General features: G+C 46.6%; 1 protein-coding gene and 1 long non-coding RNA gene across 2 annotated transcripts in view; one reads left to right on the forward strand and one right to left on the reverse strand.

Annotated features, from left to right (window-relative positions):
- The window catches only part of LOC122542613, a 25569-nt gene extending 8963 nt beyond the window's left edge, over nucleotides 1-16606 (forward strand). Inside the window, exon 3 of the long non-coding RNA XR_006309830.1 lies at nucleotides 16230-16606. This is a non-coding gene — a long non-coding RNA (uncharacterized LOC122542613). The remainder of the gene's footprint in view (nucleotides 1-16229) is intronic.
- LOC122542611 (alpha-protein kinase 3-like) overlaps nucleotides 1-18957 on the reverse strand; it is a 23344-nt gene extending 4387 nt beyond the window's left edge. Inside the window, exons 1-3 of the mRNA XM_043680579.1 lie at nucleotides 18780-18957; nucleotides 18166-18488; nucleotides 8995-9116 (exon numbers count right to left, since the gene is read on the reverse strand). Coding sequence (XP_043536514.1) covers nucleotides 8995-9116; nucleotides 18166-18299 — 256 coding nt within the window. The 5' untranslated portion in view covers nucleotides 18300-18488; nucleotides 18780-18957. The remainder of the gene's footprint in view (nucleotides 1-8994; nucleotides 9117-18165; nucleotides 18489-18779) is intronic.
- Nucleotides 18958-20300: the final 1343 nt, after the last annotated feature.

Genomic DNA, 20300 nt, shown 5'->3' on the forward strand with positions numbered 1-20300 from the left:
GGGACAGGATGTACATGCATTTGGAAAGGCAAGGACTGATTAGGGACAGTCAACATGGCTTTGTGCATGGGAAATCATGTCTCACAAACTTGATTGAGTTTTTTGAGGAAGTAATAAAGAGGATCAATGAGGCCAGAGCGGTAGATGTGATCTATATGGACTTCAGTAAGGCATTCAACAAGGATCCCCATGGGTTAGCAAGTTTAGATCTCATGGAATGCAGGGAGAACTAGCCATTTGGACACAGGACTGGCTCGAAGACAGAGGAAAGGGGGAAATGGTGGTTCACAGGATGGATAAGAGTGCAGAAGGAGACCATTCCGCCCATTGTGTGTGTGTTAGCTCTCTGATTCACCGAGAGTCAATCCCACCACCAGAACCTCGCAGCTTCTCCCTTTTCAGATTTGGGGTGACAACAGGTGGCTCTCCCTGAGCGACCTTCTATCCCATGTGACTGTGCTCCAGGCAGAGATCAGGAATACTTTCCCTCTGCTGTGTGGGGGCTGCTTTATCACACTGACTGTTCATTTTCCTGATACACACATTTCAGAAGGTTCTCCAAACCCAGTGGCTTCTACAAACGCCTTCAGGCTGAGCGTTTTGTGGTGGTGGGGGGGGGCGGGTGGTCATCCAAGTGATCTGACAAACGACAATAACAACAACTTGTACCAGCTGACAGGCCGCTGCCTGTTTTGTCCCTGTGCACACATGTCATATGGTTTGTTCCAAAAATATCACTGTACCAAAGTGGAACTGCATTTTAACTGTTGTACCAAACTGTAAACTGAGACTGGGGACATCACAGGGTCTCACAAACAGCTCCAGCTGTTTAACGGAGCCACATTCTTGCTCAGACTAATCTTTCAGACGCAAATAATACTCCATGACTCCTGAGCTTAACAACACTTTCTGAGCCCATTCCAGAGCAGCTCACTAGAAACACGCCCATTTATCAAATAATATAGTATCTGAGTAACCACCCTCCCTGACACTTATTTTATAAATCAGGTCCCAGTTAAACTTCAATGCTCCCTTTGTCAACCATCTCCTGAAGAGATCCCATTGTGCTCTGTGTCTCCCTCCTGGAGGAAGGATGTTGTGAACCTTGAGAGGATTCAGAAAAGTTTTACAAGGATATTGCCAGGGTTGGAGTGATAGGGAGAGGCTGAATAGGCTTGGGCTATCTTGCCCAGAGCATCGAGACTGAGGTTATAGAGATTTATAAAATCATGAGGGGCAATGGAGAGGTTAAATAGACAAGACATTTTCCCCAGTGGAGGGAGTCCTCAACTAAAGGCTTTAGTTTAAGGTGAGAGGGAAAAAATTTAAAAGGGACCTAAGGGGCAATGTTTTCATGCAGAGGATGGTACGTGTATGGAATGAGCTGCCAGAGGAAGTGGTGGAGGCTGGTACAATTGCAACATTTAAAAGGCATTTGGATGGGTATATGAATTCCTGAAGAAGGACTCATGCCCGAAACGTTGATTCTCCTGCTCCTTGGATGCTGCCTGACCTGCTGCGCTTTTCCAGCAACACATTTTCAGCTGGGTATATGAATAGGAAGGGTTTGGGAGCGATATGGACCTGGTGCTGGCAGGTGGGACTAGATTGGGTTGGGATATCTGGTCAGCACAGACGAGTTGGACTGAAGTGTCTGTTTCCGTGCTGTACATCTCTATGACTCTATGACACTGATCTTAAGCAAAGCTTTTTTCACTGAACTAACCCCATTTTATTTCCCAAACACATTCTGATTGATCTCTGGTGGATCTCTGTCTCTGTATGTCAGAGGGGCTATTTGCTCACACCAGGGAACAAATGGATCATATAGGCAGCACTGTCAGAAATAGGAGCTTTTAGGAGAGGCCGAGATCCCTGCATGGCAAGATCCCATGGCCCTATTTCAGAGAAGCACATGGGGAGTCCCACTTGGCGTTCCAGTCAATATTCCAACAGAATGGACCAGGAGGTTCTGCAAAGTCACAGACCAACAGCCATCTTGTGAACCCGGGCAGCAAAGACTGACGAAGTGTTTGTTTTCCCACCTTTCCCTCCTGGATCCTTACCCTGCCCAGAGGTCAGCCCCACTGTGAAATAAGCACGTTCTTTCATTTTCCATTAATAAAGCTGGCCGTGTCATTTTGTTGGGCCGAAGGGCCTGTTTCCACACTAAGTAATCTAATCTAATCTAATCAAAAACCAATCACCCAGTTATAAACACTGAACATCTCTAAGGGGGTGGAAGCAGAGAGAGGGGATAAATCAGAATGGATTTGGAACAGGAGATAAGGCACTCCAGCCTCTGTGGTACCTATTCCTTGAGGATACTGATGGACACCGTGTATTCCCTCACAGTCGGATGTGAATGCAGCCCATCCACCGCTCGCTGCCTAAACCTATCACTGAACACGAGAGAAAGGACCCAGCTCCTTCTGTTTTCAATAAAACTAGCTCTGAATCATCCCATCACTAAACCAACTAACCCATCCCTGTCATCAAACCAACTAACCCATCCCTGTCATTGAACCAACTAACTCACCCCAGTCACTAAACCAAATAACCCAACCCTGTCATTAAACCAACTAACCCATCCCCGTCACTTAACCAACAAACTCACCCCAGTCACTAAATCAACTAACTCACCCTGCTCACTAAACCAACTAACCCAATCCCGTCATTAAACCAACTAACCCAATCCCGTTACTAAACCAACTAATCCATCCCAGTCATTAAACCAACTAACTCACCCCCGTCACTAAACCAACTAACTCACCCCTGTCATTAAACTGACTAACCCATCCCCGTCACTAAACCAACTATCTCACCTTGGTCACTGAACCAACTAACCCATCCCCGTCATTAAACGAATTAACAAATTACGGGTACGGCTCACCAGGGGTCAGTGCAACAATAACAGAAGGGAAAGGAACAAGGGAGGATTTTGATGGGATTCCAGGGGGACAGAACGCACTCCAACCCCCAGGAGCCCACCCCACTGCGGTGGGATTGGAGGAACCAGCTTTTCCCTTACCTCACGGAGTATCGTTCTGTTTGAGTGTGGTCCTGGCCTGGTTCAGATTTTATTTTCTAATCATCCTATTCGTTGATGTTATGATACATCAGGATTCGAATGCAGGCCTCCTGGCTCAGAGACAGGGGCGCTACAAACTCCATCTGTTTTCGTTTTCTTATTTTTTAATTAACCTGCTAATACCAAATCCAATCAACATCACCTTCTGTCACCATGGAATACAGCGGTAGTGTCCCTCTCCCTGAGCTAGGAGACCTGGGTTAAAGTCCCACCTATCCCAGATGTGTGTATTAGCATCACGGTATTGGCTGACTCAAAGATATTTTCTAGTTTAGCCGTGACAGAGACCTGCCTTTCTAACACGGATGGGTACGTGCTAAGGTTATGAAAGATTCTGAGAACGATAATTACATCTTTGTACAAACAGCTGTTAAAACCCCAAAGTTGTTAATGCAGTGAGACATCTACTGGGTGAAGAGGCTTGCTGTGTGCAAATTGGTTGCTGTTTCATTACACTGATGCAGCTAAAAGTGTTTCATTAGCTATCATGTAGTTTGGGATGTCTTAAAGTGGCTTATGGCGCTATACAAATTAAAGTTCTTTCGTCATGAACTTATCTTCTGTGAGCCTCATAAGAGTGAAGAGGCAGATTGGAGTGTGTGTTCAGCACTTACACAGCTACAGAGAGACTCTGACAGAGTGCCACAGGGACAGAGAGAGACACAGACAGAGAGAGAGAGAGAGACACGGACACACAGAGACATTGACACAGAGAGAGACAGATACAGAGAGACACGGACACACAGAAAGAGACACAGATAGAGAGTCACGGACATAGATACAGAGAGAGACACAGACAGAGAGAGAGACAGATACAGAGAGACACGGACACAGAGAGAGACACAGACACAGAGAGCGACACAGACAGAGAGAGACAGACACAGAGAGAGACAATGACACAGAGAGAGAGAGACACTAACACAAAGAGACGCCACACAGAGAGACATGAAGACTAAGAGATACAGACACTGAGAGAAACACAGAGAGGCATACTGACACAGGGACAGAGAGAGAGACGCGAAGGTAGAGAGACTGGCACAGAGAGAAACTGACACAATGAGACACAGTCACTGAGAGAGACACAGACACAGAGAGACACAGACACAGAGACTGACACAGAAACTCTAACACAGAGAGATACGGACACACAGAGACACGGACACAGAGAGAGAGAGACATTTACACTGAGAGATACTGACAGAGTAAGACACTGACACAGACAGTAACTTTGCATTAGGAACAATTTCAAATTTCTAACGGGAATGGACTTCCATCTCCGAAACAGGAGCAGCCAAAACTCTATTGGAGTGAAATATATAAAAGAACAGAGTGCATTGTGGGTAATACTGTATACAGTGTTCAGGAATATTTATGGAATCTAAAGGCTCTGGATTTACTTTCTCGTTAGAAATAGGAATGACCCACTGCCCAACAGGATAGCAATTGAATATCATAATAATTATAACAGTCTTTTGGTTGACAGTCCAGGAGGTGAATGACAGAGTGGTTACAGTGAAACATTCACATTCAGTCACCAAAGTCTGACTGGACCATCGAGCTGCTCTTTCATTAGAGAGAGAGGTGACCGGGTGTGGTTTAACCGGTGGGTCACTGTGCCTCGGGTGAGGGGAGAGGGTAGGAAGGAGGGGCTTTTGTAGTAACCTCAGCTGGTGCAGGAACCTGCTGTTGGATGGTACTGTACATGGCAGACCACTGTCCAGCCCGTCCATTCCCGACGAAGGGCTGATGCCTCAAACGTCGATTTCCTGCTCCTCGGATGCTGCTTTTCCAGCACCACACTCTCGACACCGACTCCCCAGCATCTGCAGTCCCCACATTCTCCTGTCCACTGTCCAGCAAATTGAGCTAACTGACACCCCCCCCCCCCCCAAAGCATTTGTATACTACCTCAGTAATCACATTAGAAATATATTCATGTAACAATTATTTAGAACCAAAAAAAACGTACAAACAAATTCAAGAAGAAAGTGGCAGCCCAGATATGACAGAGCAAGTGGAGTATCGGATGAGCTGCCAGAGGAAGTGGTGGAGGCTAGTAAATTGAATCATTTAAAAGGTACCTGGATGGGGACATGAATAGGAAGGGTTTGGAGGGATATGGGCCGGTGCTGGCAGGCGGGACTAGATTGGGTTGGGATATCTGGTCAGCATGGACAGGTTGGACCGAAGGGTCGTTTCTGTGCTGTACGTCTCTATGACTCTATAAGTGCACCATTCCTGTATTACAGCCAGCGGTAAATATATTGTTCATCACATAAATTCATCATATACATTCTTCACTGTGGAATTGAACCACGTGGCAACTAGGGCTAGGAGACAGATAGAGGATATAACCTGGGGCCCAGGGCTCTGCGGGGAGGAGGGTGGTCAAGGGTCTCCTCAGATTGGCAGCCCAGATCCACAGCAACACCACAGCCCGCGATGTCAGTCCCTGTCTCAGGCTGGACCTACACATGACCTGAACAGAAGTCTCCGGCCACATGGGGCAGCATCTCTCTCATGGAGTCAAACCATTTGGGTTGAAGACTCACTCCAGGCCCTGATGGTCAAGGGGGCTGGGTCCAGCTTGGAGCCAAACTGGTTGAGTACCAACATGCAAATCCTACCAACACATACCCATGGCGGGCAGTAAAAGTGGGAGAGATGCCTGGTCAGGAATGTGATGGAACTGACCCTCCTGGGAAGTGTGCCCGTTGCTACAGCAACCTGGCCTTCCTGACTAGGTTGCATATGATCTCAACTGACCTGCTTCAGCTGAAGCCAAATGCGATTATTTAATTTTTCTTGTACGATCAGGTGAGAGCAAGCAGTAGGACTGGGCAGAAAAGAATGTGCGACAGATTCTGCACACTTCCCAATCCACTTCAAACCAAATCACAACTTGACTTGCAAAAATTGGTTATTATATTTTGGTGATGCCACACAAATATGAAGGAATTGATTGCTTAGTTAGTGAATAAGATCTCACCTCAGTGTTTGTCCCAGAGCAACCCCAAGGCTGTCCTAAGCAGCGTCCAGCTGCCTTAAGGGGTTCACTGAATAAGTACATGAGCTCCACTGAGTTGTGTGGTACACTAGGTAGTGTTCCTACCGCGGGGGCATGTATTACAGCTCCCACCTCAGCAGCACCTCAGCACAAAGCGGTCAACCAATGAGACTCCCAATTTGTAAATCCATCAGATGCTCTTCTGTCAGCCAATCAAAGTAAGAGAGTTTCCGAGTCTGTTACATGAGCGGAAGTGGAAGTCTCCCCCACATTAAACGCCCAGGTTCTTGGTCTGAGCAAGCATACCCTTCTTCTGGGAGAGTATAGCACACAGCCGGCCTGCACACACTCCCACTCCCACTCCCATACACGTCCTCACACACACCCACACTCCCTCACACACACACACCCACTCCCTCACACACCCACACACACACACACACACACACACACCCACACTCCCTCACACATTCCCACACTCCCTCACACATTCCCACACTCCCTCACACATTCCCACAATCTTCACACACACCCAGACTCCCTCACACACCCATACACTCACTCAGACACTCCCTCACATTCCTGCACTCCCTGACACCCTCCCACCCTCACTCCCTCACACACTTCAAGAACAAAGAACAATACAGCACAGAAATAGGCCCTTTGGCCCTCCAGGCGCCACCACATTTTGACCTTCCAAATTAAAACTGTTTACATGTACAGGATCCATATCCCCCTATTCCCTTTCTGCTCACGTACTCGTCCAGGTGCTTCTTGAATGCTGCTATTGTGTCTGCTTCCACCACCACCTCTGGCAATGCGTTCCAGGCACTCACCGCCCTTTGTGGGAAAAACGAGCCTTGCACAGCTCTTTTAGAACTCCTTCCTCACACCTTGAGCCTGTGTCCCCTAGTAACTGACTCCTCCTGGGAAAACAACTTCATACTTCCCACTCTATCCACGCCATTCACAATCTTATAAACCTCTATCAGGTCGCCCCTCAACCTCCTGCGTTCCAGTGAAAAAAAACCCAGTCTATCCAACCTTTCTTCATAGCTAAATTCCCCCATACCAGGCAACATCCTGGCAATCCTTTCCTGCACCCTCTCCAAAGTATCCACTTCCTTCTGGTAGTGTGGTGACCAGAATGTACACAATATTCCAAGTGTGGCCTAACTAAAAGCTATAAAGCTTCAGCATAACATATCTATCCTGATACTCAATGCCCCCTCCAATGAAGACCACACACACACACACACACACACACACAGAGATACACACACACATGCAAACACAGACACACACAAGCACACACAGAGACACACACAGACACAGACACACACACATGCACACACAGAGACATAGACACACACACACACACAGACAGACACACACACGCACATACATATGCACACAAACACATACGCACACACACAATAACACATCTATTGTGTTTGCATTTGGAATTATTTAAACCAAAGATTAGAGCTGACCAAACTGGGATTGACAAGGTACTCCTATCTGGTTCCGGCTGGATACAGGCCCAAATGTTTCACTTTATTCACTAATGGGATGTGGGCATCACTGACAATGCCAGGATTTACTGCCCAACGCAAACTGATCTTGAACTGAGCAGCTTACTCGGGCCATTTTGGGAGCAGTTAAGAGTTGACTCTGTTTACCGAAGTCTGGGGTGTTGTGGTAACGTCTTTAAGCCGGTAATCCAAAGGCCCAGGCTGACACTCAGCAGGCATGGGTTCGAATCCCATTGCAGCAGCTGGTGAATTTAGATTCTATGAATTAAAAACCTGGAACTGGAAACTAGTCACTGCGATTGGAACTATTGCCGATTATGATTAAAAACCCATCTAATTCACCTGGGTCTCTGGATTAAATCGCCCAGTGTTAATAGCACAAGGCCATCATCTCCCCTATGAACTATCTACAAAAGATTGCCCTTCTTCATGTTGTGCACATGTATCTTACACTGAGGACTGGAAAACGATGGTGAGTTTCTGATGATTTGTACAGTCCCATCCTAATCACAAATCAATATAAACCTGGAGCCTCAATCACGCTGAGCCTTCTTGCCAAGTTATAAAATATTGCCAGGACCAGGCAATGTGCACAAAATCCAAAATGTACTGGAATGTGGGGTATTTGTCATCCAATGTCGTCAAGCCAAAGCCAACCTGGGTCCTTTGAGCAAAGCTAATGATTAGTATTAGAGTTTCTACTTGGGATTCCAGTCGGCCATTCCATGAGGTTTTATGGGTTATAAACACAAACCAAAAACTCAAACAATTGACCTCCAAATGTATGGAGACTATGATTCCGTAGACTCGTAATGGAGGATTCTAACCTTTGCTCACTGCTGATGTTCAAACTAGGATCGTCCTCTGGAGTACTACAGGCAAGTTGTGGGCGGCATGGTGGCACAGTGGTTAGCACTGCTGCCTCCCAGCGCCAGAGACCCGGGTTCAATTCCCGCCTCAGGCGACTGTCTGTGTGGAGTTTGCACGTTCTCCCCGTGTCTGCGTGGGTTTCCTCCGGGTGCTCCGGTTTCCTCCCACAGTCCAAAGATGTGCAGGTCAAGGTGAATTGGCCATGCTAAATAGCCCGTAGTGTTAGGTAAGGGGTAAATGTAGGGGTCTGGGTGGATTGCGCTTCGGCGGGTCAGTGTGGACTTGTTGGGCCGAAGGGCCTGTTTCCACACTTTAAGTAATTTAAACTAACGCCTTCCGAACAGGCTGGCCTTTGTCCTGGGGAGAGTCACTCTCGAGACTGCCATCAACCCTGTGACTCTATGTCTCTATGCTACATGAGTAACATTTCTGGTCATTGGGCACACAAAATCATTTGGTCATCACATCACTTGAGAAAAGAATGGATTCACCTGTAACTATGCAGGTAAACTTGACATCAGTGTCCTCGGACACTGCATGGGACTTCAACGTGGTTTCGAATCCTGGCTGGGTCTCTTCGGTTATCTGAGCAATGATGTTACAAAACGTTTGTCTGAAAGAAAAAATAACCAATAGCGTTCAAGGTATCAGGCCAAAACCATATTTAACACTATTCTGTACAGTTAAAATCCTAACCAAAATTTGTCATAACTGAAAATGGTGATGTTGTTACCACTGATCGATAATATGCAGAGACAATTCCTGACACTGTGAGGTTGTAATCAAGACATAACAATATTTCATATGTCAGTGAAAACTGTAACAAGAATTCCATACTTATCATCACTTATGGATTCTACGTACCGAATGCCATCCAGGATAAAGCAGCCCACTTGACTGACACCTCTTTCAGCATCTCACCATTCACTCCCTCCACCACTGATACACAGGGGCTACAGGATGGACCACCTACAAGGTGCACTACAGCAACTCATCACGGTTCCTTCAACAACATCTTCCAATCCTGTGACCTCTTGAAATGCAAGGGCAGCAGGTACAACCACTTGCAAGGTCCTCTCCAAGCCTCTCACCAAATATGTCGCCGTTCCTTCAGTGTGTCGGGTCAAAACCCTGGAATCCCTTTGCAAAGGGCATTGTGGGTCTACCTACAGCACAGGGAACGCAGTGGTTCAAAAAAGCAGCTCACCCCCACCTTCTCAAGGGGCAACTAGGGACACATTCTATAAATGTCAAGACTGTGGTGCTGGGAAAGCACAGCAGGTCAGGCAGCATCCGAGGAGCAGTAGAATCGATGTTTCAGGCATAAGCTCTTCATCAGGAAAATTCTCGACTCTGATCTCCAGCATCTGCAGTCCTCACTTTCTCAGAGTCAATAAATGGCTCATTAATGCCCTTTAGAGATGGAAATCTGTCAACCATACCCAATTTAGTCACATGCAACTCCAGACCCACGGCTATGTGGCCAACTCTTAACTAACTAGAGATAGGCAATAAATGCAGGCCCAGCCAGTGATGGCCACATCTCATGGGAGAATCAAAGCAGGTCAATTCAAATTGCGGAACAGATGAAAAATAATAACAGGTTGCAACTTAATCATATTGTGAGGAACAATGGAGATCTGGGTAATCATGTTGATGGGGTGTGGTGGTTTCTGTAAAGATTAATTGACTCTTTGGCACCTTCACCAAACAGTACTTACATTGTATTGTTCGTAAGCAGCAGACATCTCGAGTTATCCAAATCAATGAAGTACTTGTGACGTGTAGCCTCTGATGTAATGTAGGAGCACAGTGGCCAGCAGGGGAGGTGGTGGTGTAGTGTAGCAATCCAAAAAACCCCAGGTTAATCCCACCTCGACAGATGGTGATGTTCAAATTCAGTTGCAAATAAAAAGATGGCCTAGTGACAATTATATAACTGCTGTCAATTCTGGAGAAAGGGAGGATTGCAGATTCTGGAGATCAGGCCAAAACCATATTTAACACTTTTCTGTACAGTTAAAATCCTAACCAAAATCCATCACAACTGAAAATGGTGATGTTGCTACCACTGGCCAATAATACACAGGGACAATTCCTGACACTGTGAGGTTGTAATCAAGACAGAACAATATTTCATATGTCAGTGAAAACTGTAACAAGAATCCCATACTTATCATCACTTACGGATTCTAAATACACAACAGCATCCAGGATAAAGCAGCCCACTTGATTAGCACCCCATTCACCATCTCACCATTCACTCTTTCCTGATTCTGGAAAAGCACAGCAGGTCAGGCAGCATCCAAGGAGCAGGAGAATCAGCGTTTCGGATCAGGAAAATTCTGGTCCATTAAAAGGAGGGGAATCTGTCACCCTTACCCAGTCTGGTCTATACGTAACTCCAGACCCACAGCAATGCGGCTCACTCTTGTCTAGTTAGGGATGGGCAATGAATGCTGACCCAGCCAGAGAGTAAATAAAACTTTCATGACTTAGATCCTGTACAGAGTTGTGCTAGTACGCAGATAATATTAAGGTGTAACTATTAGTCAGTAATTGCCTCTTCTCTTCTACAAAATGATGCCAAGGGATCTCTTACAAACCCCCGAGAGGTCTCAGTCTCACACCCCATCCATAAGAGGGCACCTCAGGGAGTGCCGCACTGCCTCAGTACTGCACTGGAGCATTAACCTGGATTGATATGCTCACACCTGAGCGTGGGATTTGAATCCCAAACCTTGTGAACCCAAAGCAATAGCATCACCAGAGAGACACCACTGACAGCAAACATAGCTGATCAGTATTACTATGAAATTACAGCTCACACCCAGCCACACCGACACTCACATGTGCACACACACAGATGCACAAGATATACACAAAGACAGGCAGACACAAATACACACCCACCCAGATACACACAAAGACAGATACACATTGATATACAAACACAAATGTGCACACACAGAGACACACACACACACAGATTCACATGCAAAGACACATACACAAACGCACACACACACAGCCTCACATACACAGGCTCTCACATACACACAGTCTCACACACACACAGACTTATACACACATACACACTGACACACACACACAGTCTCACACACACACAGACTTATACACACACACACACTGACACACACACACATGCACTCAAGCTTCTCACAATGAAAGTAGATCAAAAGAAATGGAATCCAAAGCAAAGATGTTGAAGAGGAAATTATATCATTTTCTAATTCGGAACAAACTTGGATTAACTGGCCGGGAAAGTGGCTGATGAAATATCGAACCAGCAGTAGACGCATGCAAAATACAAGACCTTCTACCTCAAATAAAACAAAGAGAAATGCAGGTGAAGCATGTACCAGGCAAGATTACAGAAGCTATATCTAAAACTTCAGGGTTTCACAGATAGACTGCACAATTAAATGGCTTTTGTCAAATGCAGAGACTGCAAGAGAGAGGTAAAGTGAGTGCAGAAAGAGAGATTAAGGAGTGAGGGAATCAATATAAGCAAAGACTGTGAATACAAAAGCAAGTATTGACAACATTTATACTTCGCCAGGGAACTTGGATAAAAACCAAAACAACTGTGAATGCTGTAAATCAGAAACAAAATCAGAAATTGCTGGAAAAGCTCAGAGCGTCTGGCAGCATCTGTGAAGAGAAATCAGAGTTAACATTAACTCTGATCTCTCTCCACAGATGCTGCCAGACCTGCTGAGCTGTTCCAGCAATTTCTGTTTTTGGTAGAATTTGGAATCTGGTTCTATAAGGGGTAGTTAAGGTGCATAATGCACATGTATTTAGGAAGATAAGAGTAATCGAACAGGGAGAAAGTAGGGACTGCAGTTACTGGAGAGTCAGTCGAAAAAGGTGGCGCTGGGAAAGCACAGTGGGTCAGACAGCATCTGAGGAGCAGGAGAGTCAGCGTTTTGGGCATAAACCCTTGAAAGTAGAATCGCATGTAGACAGGATAGTGAAGGAGGCGTTTGGCATACTTTCCTTTATTGGTCAGAGCATTGAGTACAGGAGTTGGGAGGTCATGTCGCAGCTGCAGAGGACAGAGTATTGTGTGTAATTCTGATCTTCCTCTTTATAGGAAAGATGTTGTGAAACATGAAAGGGTTCAGAAACGACTCACAAGGACGTTGCCAGGGTTGGAGGGTTTGAGGCTGAACAGGCTGGGGCTGTTTTCCCTGGAGCTTCGGAGGTTGAGGGATGATTTTACAGAGGTTTATAAAATAATAAAGGGCATGGATGGGGTAAACAGACAAGGTATTTTCCCTGGGGTCGGGGAGTGCAGAACTAGAGGGCATAGGTTTAGGGTGAGAGGGGAAAGATATAAAAGAGAGGCAGAGCCTATCAAACCTTTCACCATAGGAATTCATTCCAGCAATCAATTGAGTTAACCTCCTCTGTTCCAATTCTATTGTAACTACATACGTTTTCAATAAGGAGACCAAAACTGTACGCATTCCTCCATATTCGGTCTCTAGTAACAAGATTCCCTACTTTTAGATTCCGTTCTCCTTGCAATAAATGGCAACACACCATGTACTTCCCTGATCACATTGCTGCAACTGCATACTAATCCTCTTGTGATTCACATCCCAGGCCCTCCAGACCCTTCACTGTCGCAAGGTTCTGCCATAAATGAGAGTCATTTACTCTCCCATGGGGTGTGGGTGCCACAGGCAAGGCCAGCATTGGGTTGTCTATCTCTAACTGCCTTCGAACAGTGAGGACACTTCACAGAGCAGTTAAGGGTCAACCACAGTGCTGTGGGCCTAGAGTCACGTGGGCCTGACCAAGTAAACACACAGATTTCACTCCCCATGGGCATTAGTGAACCTGATGGTTATTAATAACAAGCAACAGTGGTTACCTCATTACGAGTGGACTAGCTTTTATCCCCCAGGCTTATTAATTGGATTCAGATTTCACTATGAACCATGTCAGAGTCTAAAGCCATAGCAATCCCATGATCCTGGGATCACTAGTTCTAGTACATTACCCATCTGCCACCTTCTCTCTAAGTCATTATAAAGGGAAGTCAATTATGTTGATTTGGTGTGGGACAAGATTTTTTTTAGCTGTTGAAATATTACCCGAGACTTGGGACACCCATTATAGGGAAATATCTTAAAGCCACGGAAAGTTTACACAAGAAGAATGCTGAGAGATGTGGGGGTGGGGGGGGAAGTTACAAAAAGCTGCAAGCTCTTTATAAAACAGAGGAGGGCAATCCAGTCGAGATCTTCAATGGCTGAAAGGTTTCAAGATGATAAATAGTGAAAGAATCAGCTGGTGAACCAGTAAGAAGAGGGTAAAAGGGATAGAATTATCAAGAGCAATGGAAATAGAGAGAGAGAGACCGAGAGAGAGAAAAACAGAGAGAGAGAGAGACAGAGACAGACAGAGTGAGTGAGAGAGAGGCAGAGAGGGAGAGAGACAGTGAGAGATAGAGACAGAGAGAGAGAGAGACAGACAGACAGACAAACAGCCTGACTTTGTCTCAGTAGCCTCTTGTGAATTGTGAGTAGTCAAAAATGTGGGAAAGGTAGATCAATGTGTTTACACACCTGAACCCCCGAGTCTCTTTGTTCTACAACACTACCTAAGGTCCTATTTTTAATTGTGTAAGTCCTGTCCTTGTTTGTTTTACCAAAATGCAATATCTTGCATTTATCCAAATTACACTCCACCAGTCACTCAGCCCATTGACCCAATTTGTGGTTTAGTCAGTCCTTACGTGCAGCCAGCTAATCAAACCCTGCCGAGGTCTACTGAGGTGAAAGAACTTTCTTGCACTTAGCCTACGTCAAGTCCTGCTGAGGTTAGCAATGCTTTGACCTTTGTTAAGTTGTGTTGCATTACAACCATGGGTTGGCTAGTTTTCCCATCATGCAACTATCTGTTTCATACAATTCCACAAACTGATCAAGATCCCTTTGTAATCTTAGATAACCTTCCTCACTACCCACTGCACCACCAATTCTGGGATCATCTGCAAACCGACTAACCACGCCTCTTATATTCTCATCCAAATCGTTTATATAAATGACAAACAAAAGTGGACCCAGCATCGATTGCATGGGCATCATTGGTGAGGTAGTATTGGTGCTTAAAAATGTGTTGCTGGAAAAGCGCAGCAGATCAGGCAGCATCAAAGGAGCAGGAGAATCGACATTTCGGGCATAAGCCCTTCTTCAGGAATGAGGAGGGTGTGCCAAGCAGGCTAAGATAAAAGGTAGGGAGGTCGTATTGGTGCCTGTCCCTAAATGCCTTTGAACTGAGTGGCTACCTCAGCTATTTCATACAGTAGTCAACAGAACATTACTGTGGGTCAGCAATATAGAAAGTAAGAACAGGAGAAGGCCATTCGACCCTTCAAGCCTGCTTCACTATTTAATACAATCATGGTCGATCCTACATCTCAGTGCCATATTCCCATCTTCTCTTTTAAATGCTGTATTTGTACCAGCCTCCACCACTTCCTCTGGCAGCTCATTCCATACAGGTACCACCCTCTGTGTGAAAACGTTGCCCCTTAGGTCTCTTTTATATCTTTCCCTTTTCACCGTAAACCTATGCCCCTCTAGTTCTACCCTGGCAAGATTTGAGCCCATGTGCATTTAGCCTGGGTCTCTGGATTATACTACACTACTAGCACCCCAGCTGAAGGGCTAACTCTAGTACAATCGGCTGAGTGGTCTCCTGCTGTACTATGTATTCAATGATTCTGTGGAAGTAGAGTGCCTCTTTAAGGGTATTCTGTCACACTCCTGACTTGTGCCCTGTCGGTGGTGGATAGGTCCTGCTCATGGGTCAGGATGGACAGGAATGGGGCCATCTGTCAAAACGTGTGCCAAACTGCCCCCGCCTTCCCACACTCTGCTCCCCCCCGCCCCCCCCCCCGGCCAGGATCCCTGTACTCCCACATGGTGGCTGCCCCTCTCCCTCCTCTCCAAAATGCAACAATGGGATTTGGCGCCCAGTTTTCCCAATGGCAGTCTGTTATCCTGACAGTGTCATAGAGTCATAAAGTCATATAGCACAGAAACAGAGCTTTTGGTCCGACATTCCTGATGAAGGGCTTATGCCCGAAACTTCGATTCTCCCACTACTTGGATGCTGCATGACTAGCTGTGCTTTTCCAGCTTTTCGACTCCAACTCATCCATGCTGACTAGATATCCCAAGCTAATCTAGTCCATTTGGCCCATATCCCTCTAAACCCTTCCTATTCATATACCCTCCAGAGGCCTTTTAATTGCTGTATTTGTACCAGCCTCCACCACTTCCTCTGGCAGCTCATCCATACATGCACCACCGTCTCTGTGAAAAGATTGCCTCTTAGGTCCCTTTTATATCTTTCCCCTCTCACCCTAAACCTATGCCCTCTAGTTCTGGACTCCCCCACCCCAGGGAAAACACCTTGTCTATTTACCTTATCCATACCCCTCATGATTTTATAAACTTCTATGAGGTCAATCCCAGCCTCCGACGCTCTACACAACCCCCACAGAACTGAGTTCAGGGGTAGATCCAGCTTCACAGAGTCATAGTCAGCGAACAATTTATTATGGTGAGGAATTCGGCCCATCATGTGCGAACTGACTCTCTGAATTAGCGTCATGACCTTGTGGCAATTCCCCTGCCTTTTCCCCACGACACCGCATTGTTTCTTGCGGTTTTTTTCACAGATTCACGGCCACTGCCTGCAACTTACCCCCTAACTTCCTCAACCATCGCTGCCCTAGACTGGCAAGGCTAACTACTCCTCACCCCCACCCTCCATACCCCCTGTACCCCTAGAGTTCAGGCAGAGAATGGATGCACTGCTATGGGGTGATTGCCTTGACAACAGGACTACACGTGCAGTGGAATACTCCCCACTTGCCTGGATGCAACACTCAAGAAGCTTGACACCATCCAGGACAAAGCAGCCCACTTGACAGGCATCGCATTCACAAACATCCACTCCCTCCACCAGCGACGCTCTGTCATAGCATCAGTGTGTACTCTCAACAAGATGTGCTGCAGAAACTCACCAAAAATCCTTTGACAGCATCTTCCAAACCCACGGCCACTTCCATCGAGAAGATCAAGGGCAGCAGATTGACGGGAACACCACCCCCTGCAGGTTCCCCTCCAAGTCACTCCCCATCCTGACTTGCAAATACTGTATATCGCTGTTCCTGGGAGAAAATCCTGGAACTCCCCCCTGAAGGGCGTTGTGACTTGTTTTTATTAATTAATGGAGTGTGGGCATCGTTTGCTGGGCCAGCATTTATTACCTGTCACATGAAGACCAGACCAGCTAAGGATGGCAGATTTCCTTCCCTAAAGGACATGAGTAAACCAGGTGGGTTTTTTCCCAACAATTGATGGTTTCATTGTCACCATTAGACTCTTAATCCCAGATTATTTTGTTTAATTCACATTCCACCATCTGCCCTGGTGAGATTCGAACCCAGATTCCCAGAACATTGGATGGAAGTTTGTTCGCTGAGTGGAAAGTTTGTTTTCAGACGTTTCGTCACTATACTGGGTAACATCATCAGTGAGCCTCCGGATGAAGCACAGGTAGCATGGCCTGCTTTCTATTGATGTTTTTAGGTTTCCTTGGGTTGGTGATGTCATTTCCTATGGTAATGTCAGTTCCTGTTTTTCCAAGTCAATTGACTTGGATCCCATTTACCATACCCCTGAGAAAAAGAACAGGAAATGACATCACCACAGGAAATGTGGTCACCAATACAAGGAAACCTAAATACGTAAATAGAAAGTGGGCTACACCACCAGTGTTTCATCCGGAGGCTCACTGATGATGTTACCTAGTATAGTGACGAAACGTCTGAAAACAAACCTTCCAGCTCAGCGAACAAACTTACATCCAGAGCCTCAACCTGAGCTATAAATCTTCTCAAAACTCATTGCCTGGGTCTTTGGGTTCACAGTCCAGTGATAGGTACCACTTAGCCATCACCTCCCCTAGCATCGATTGTGTGGCCTGCCGTGGTTCAGGAAGGCAGCTCACCCCCACCTTCTCAAACGTGACTAGGGACAGGCTATAAATGCTGGCCCAGCCGGCGATGTCCATTTCCAGTGAACGAATAAACGAAACTACCTCTAATCGCCCAGTCCTCCCCCTCAGAATGACTGAAGGTGGGAAGCAGAGCGTCACTGAACTTTTCCAAGCAGATATTGTTGTGAAACAGGAAGGTAATGGTGGAGCGAGGGCTCATGATGGGTCCAGGGAGTGAAACAGACAGATGAACCATCAGAGAAGGGATGGACTCGGCCCCGGCTGTGGAGCTGGTCCTAGCGCCTAACTGCCCACCCCTCTTTCCCAGTTCCATCCACACAAGACAGAGCACCCAGCTGGCACCCTGGAGACCAGTGGGTACCACAGCAGCTGGAGCTCACCATCAAGGGCATCGCCTCAATTTGAAAAATGTCAATCCTCCACATTTTCCATTGACCCTTTCCGACTTCTACTCGGGTTCCCCCTGAGGGAGGGTGGTTTAACCCCTTCCAATTTGTTATTTCAGGAGTTGGGGGGGGGGTGGCTAGGTTAGAGGGGCTGAGTAGCCTCCTGAGGTTAGCTGGCAGCTTGATTTTAACTTTCTTTCTCACCTGCTCTCCGGGCGAACATTGAGGATGTAGTTACGACTGGCCTCTCCCCTGGATGGAGGCTCATCTTCCTCCTTGATGTCCAAAGAATAGCGGCCATTGGCAGAATAGGAGCGGACCGTCCGCTTGGAACTCATTCTGCTGCTGGTCTGTTAGGGTCAGACACACTCTCTCTGTCTCTGTCTCTGTCTCTCCCCTTGCCTTTTCCAAAGCTCGGGTCCCGGCACAGAAACCAAGTCCAATCGCAGCCCCCAAACCCTTGGGTGAGTCTTCAATCCAACGCCGCTCTCTCCGGGGTCAAGCCACAAAGTCCACTCCCTGGGCTGCTGTCGAAGCAAGTTTCCAAGCATTAAAGTGACATTAATTCCTGCCAATCTCGATTTAGTTACATTAACAGGGTGTTAACACTGCAATTGTGAATCGCAACTCCTCGTCAGAAATCATTGCCTTTTGCAAATATTGAGAATCTTTGCAAATTATCTCCCTGTCAAAAAGTAGATCAGCTGTAAAGTTGTAGCAGGGCGAAATGCGTTTAAAAATAGACCAGCGACAGTTTCAGAAGGCTATCTCTCTCTGATGTGCCGTCTCGCCTTTTTTTTAAAAAAAGACTAGCTTACCTTTTGCCTCCCTCTGTTTTTTTTTATAACACAATGGAGCCCCGGTTTACACGTCTCTAATATACAAAAATAATGGCTCTAATACAATGGAGGCAAATCTGCCCTCACCATTCCAACTTCTCAGAGACTAGCCTGCAGACCCTTTTGCTCGAATGGCTGTAGCTGTCAATCAACACCCACCCTCCCTATTCCCAGGACTATTTAAGGAACCCTGCGGTCTGCAAATACGAGTGGCGCTTTGCAACAGTTTACCAGTTGCATCTGGACATAAATTAATTACACACACACATAAAAGGGGATGGGAGGGAAGATAAAGTGGAGGTGCAGGCTCACTTGGTTTTGAGAGTGTGCTTTGTTGATTTCTCTTTGTAAATGTTATTTCTGGCGTCTGTTGGGGTGTTGTGCCCCTGCCTCTGTGTGTGTGAGCGAGGCTGACTCACTAGCACATGCCAGGGGAGCTTAGCCAAGCTTGGGAGAGTCAGGAAGCTCAGCCGGAGCTGTCGATCAAATGGGGCAGGACAATGCATGAGCCCTGCTCTGAAATGAAACAATACAGTCCCCAATTACAACCCCTTCCCCACCCCCAACTCCTCTTTGTCCGATAAATGTAAAAGGAAAGAGGATGGAGGTAAGTAACCCTTAGCTACAAATTAGATTAGATTCCCTATAGTGTGGAAACAGGCCATTCGGCCCAACCAGTCCACACCGACCCTCCGAAGAGTAACCCACCCAGACCCATTTCCCTCTGACTAATGTACCTAACACTATGGGCAATTTAGCATGGCCAATGTTTGAATTGTGGAAGGAAAGAGCTGAAAATGTGTTGCTGGAAAAGCGCAGCAGGTCAGGCAGCATCCAGGGAACAGGAGAATCGACGTTTCGGGCATAAGCCCTTCTTCAGGCTTATGCCCGAAACGTCGATTCTCCTGTTCCCTGGATGCTGCCTGACCTGCTGCGCTTTTCCAGCAACACATTTTCAGCTCTGATCTCCAGCATCTGCAGACCTCACTTTCTCCTTGTGGGAGGAAACCAGAGCACCCGGAGGAAACCCACACAGACACGAGGAGAATATGCAAACTCCACATAGAGAGTCGCCCGAGACTGGAATCAGTGGTGCTAACCACTGAGCCACCATGCCACCCTATCATGAACATTGGCAGTTTAAACTCAGGTTTCCCGACATCCCTGGATTCCCTTGCAGTCTTCCAGGAATTAAAGATTAATCTGCATGGACACCGATCAATCCTACAGAAAAATGCTCCATTTCAAAGAAAAATGTTGCCCTCCCATCTTCGTTGAGTGTTTGGAAGCTACACAGGGAGAATTATCCAGTGCCTGACAATGAAAGATTGCAAAGCTCTCTGGTAAAGCAATCATCTGTGCAAGGAGGAAGGCAGATGGACCAAGAACTGTGCACCACGATACCAACAGTCCGACCTCAATTCTTGGCATCATCCCCCCCCTCACCTCCCCCATCGTGATATCATGGCATAGCTATGATTGGGGAGAAAGTGAGGTCTG

This window comes from Chiloscyllium plagiosum, chromosome 40 (assembly GCF_004010195.1).
Source record: "Chiloscyllium plagiosum isolate BGI_BamShark_2017 chromosome 40, ASM401019v2, whole genome shotgun sequence".
Taxonomy (NCBI): domain Eukaryota; kingdom Metazoa; phylum Chordata; class Chondrichthyes; order Orectolobiformes; family Hemiscylliidae; genus Chiloscyllium; species Chiloscyllium plagiosum.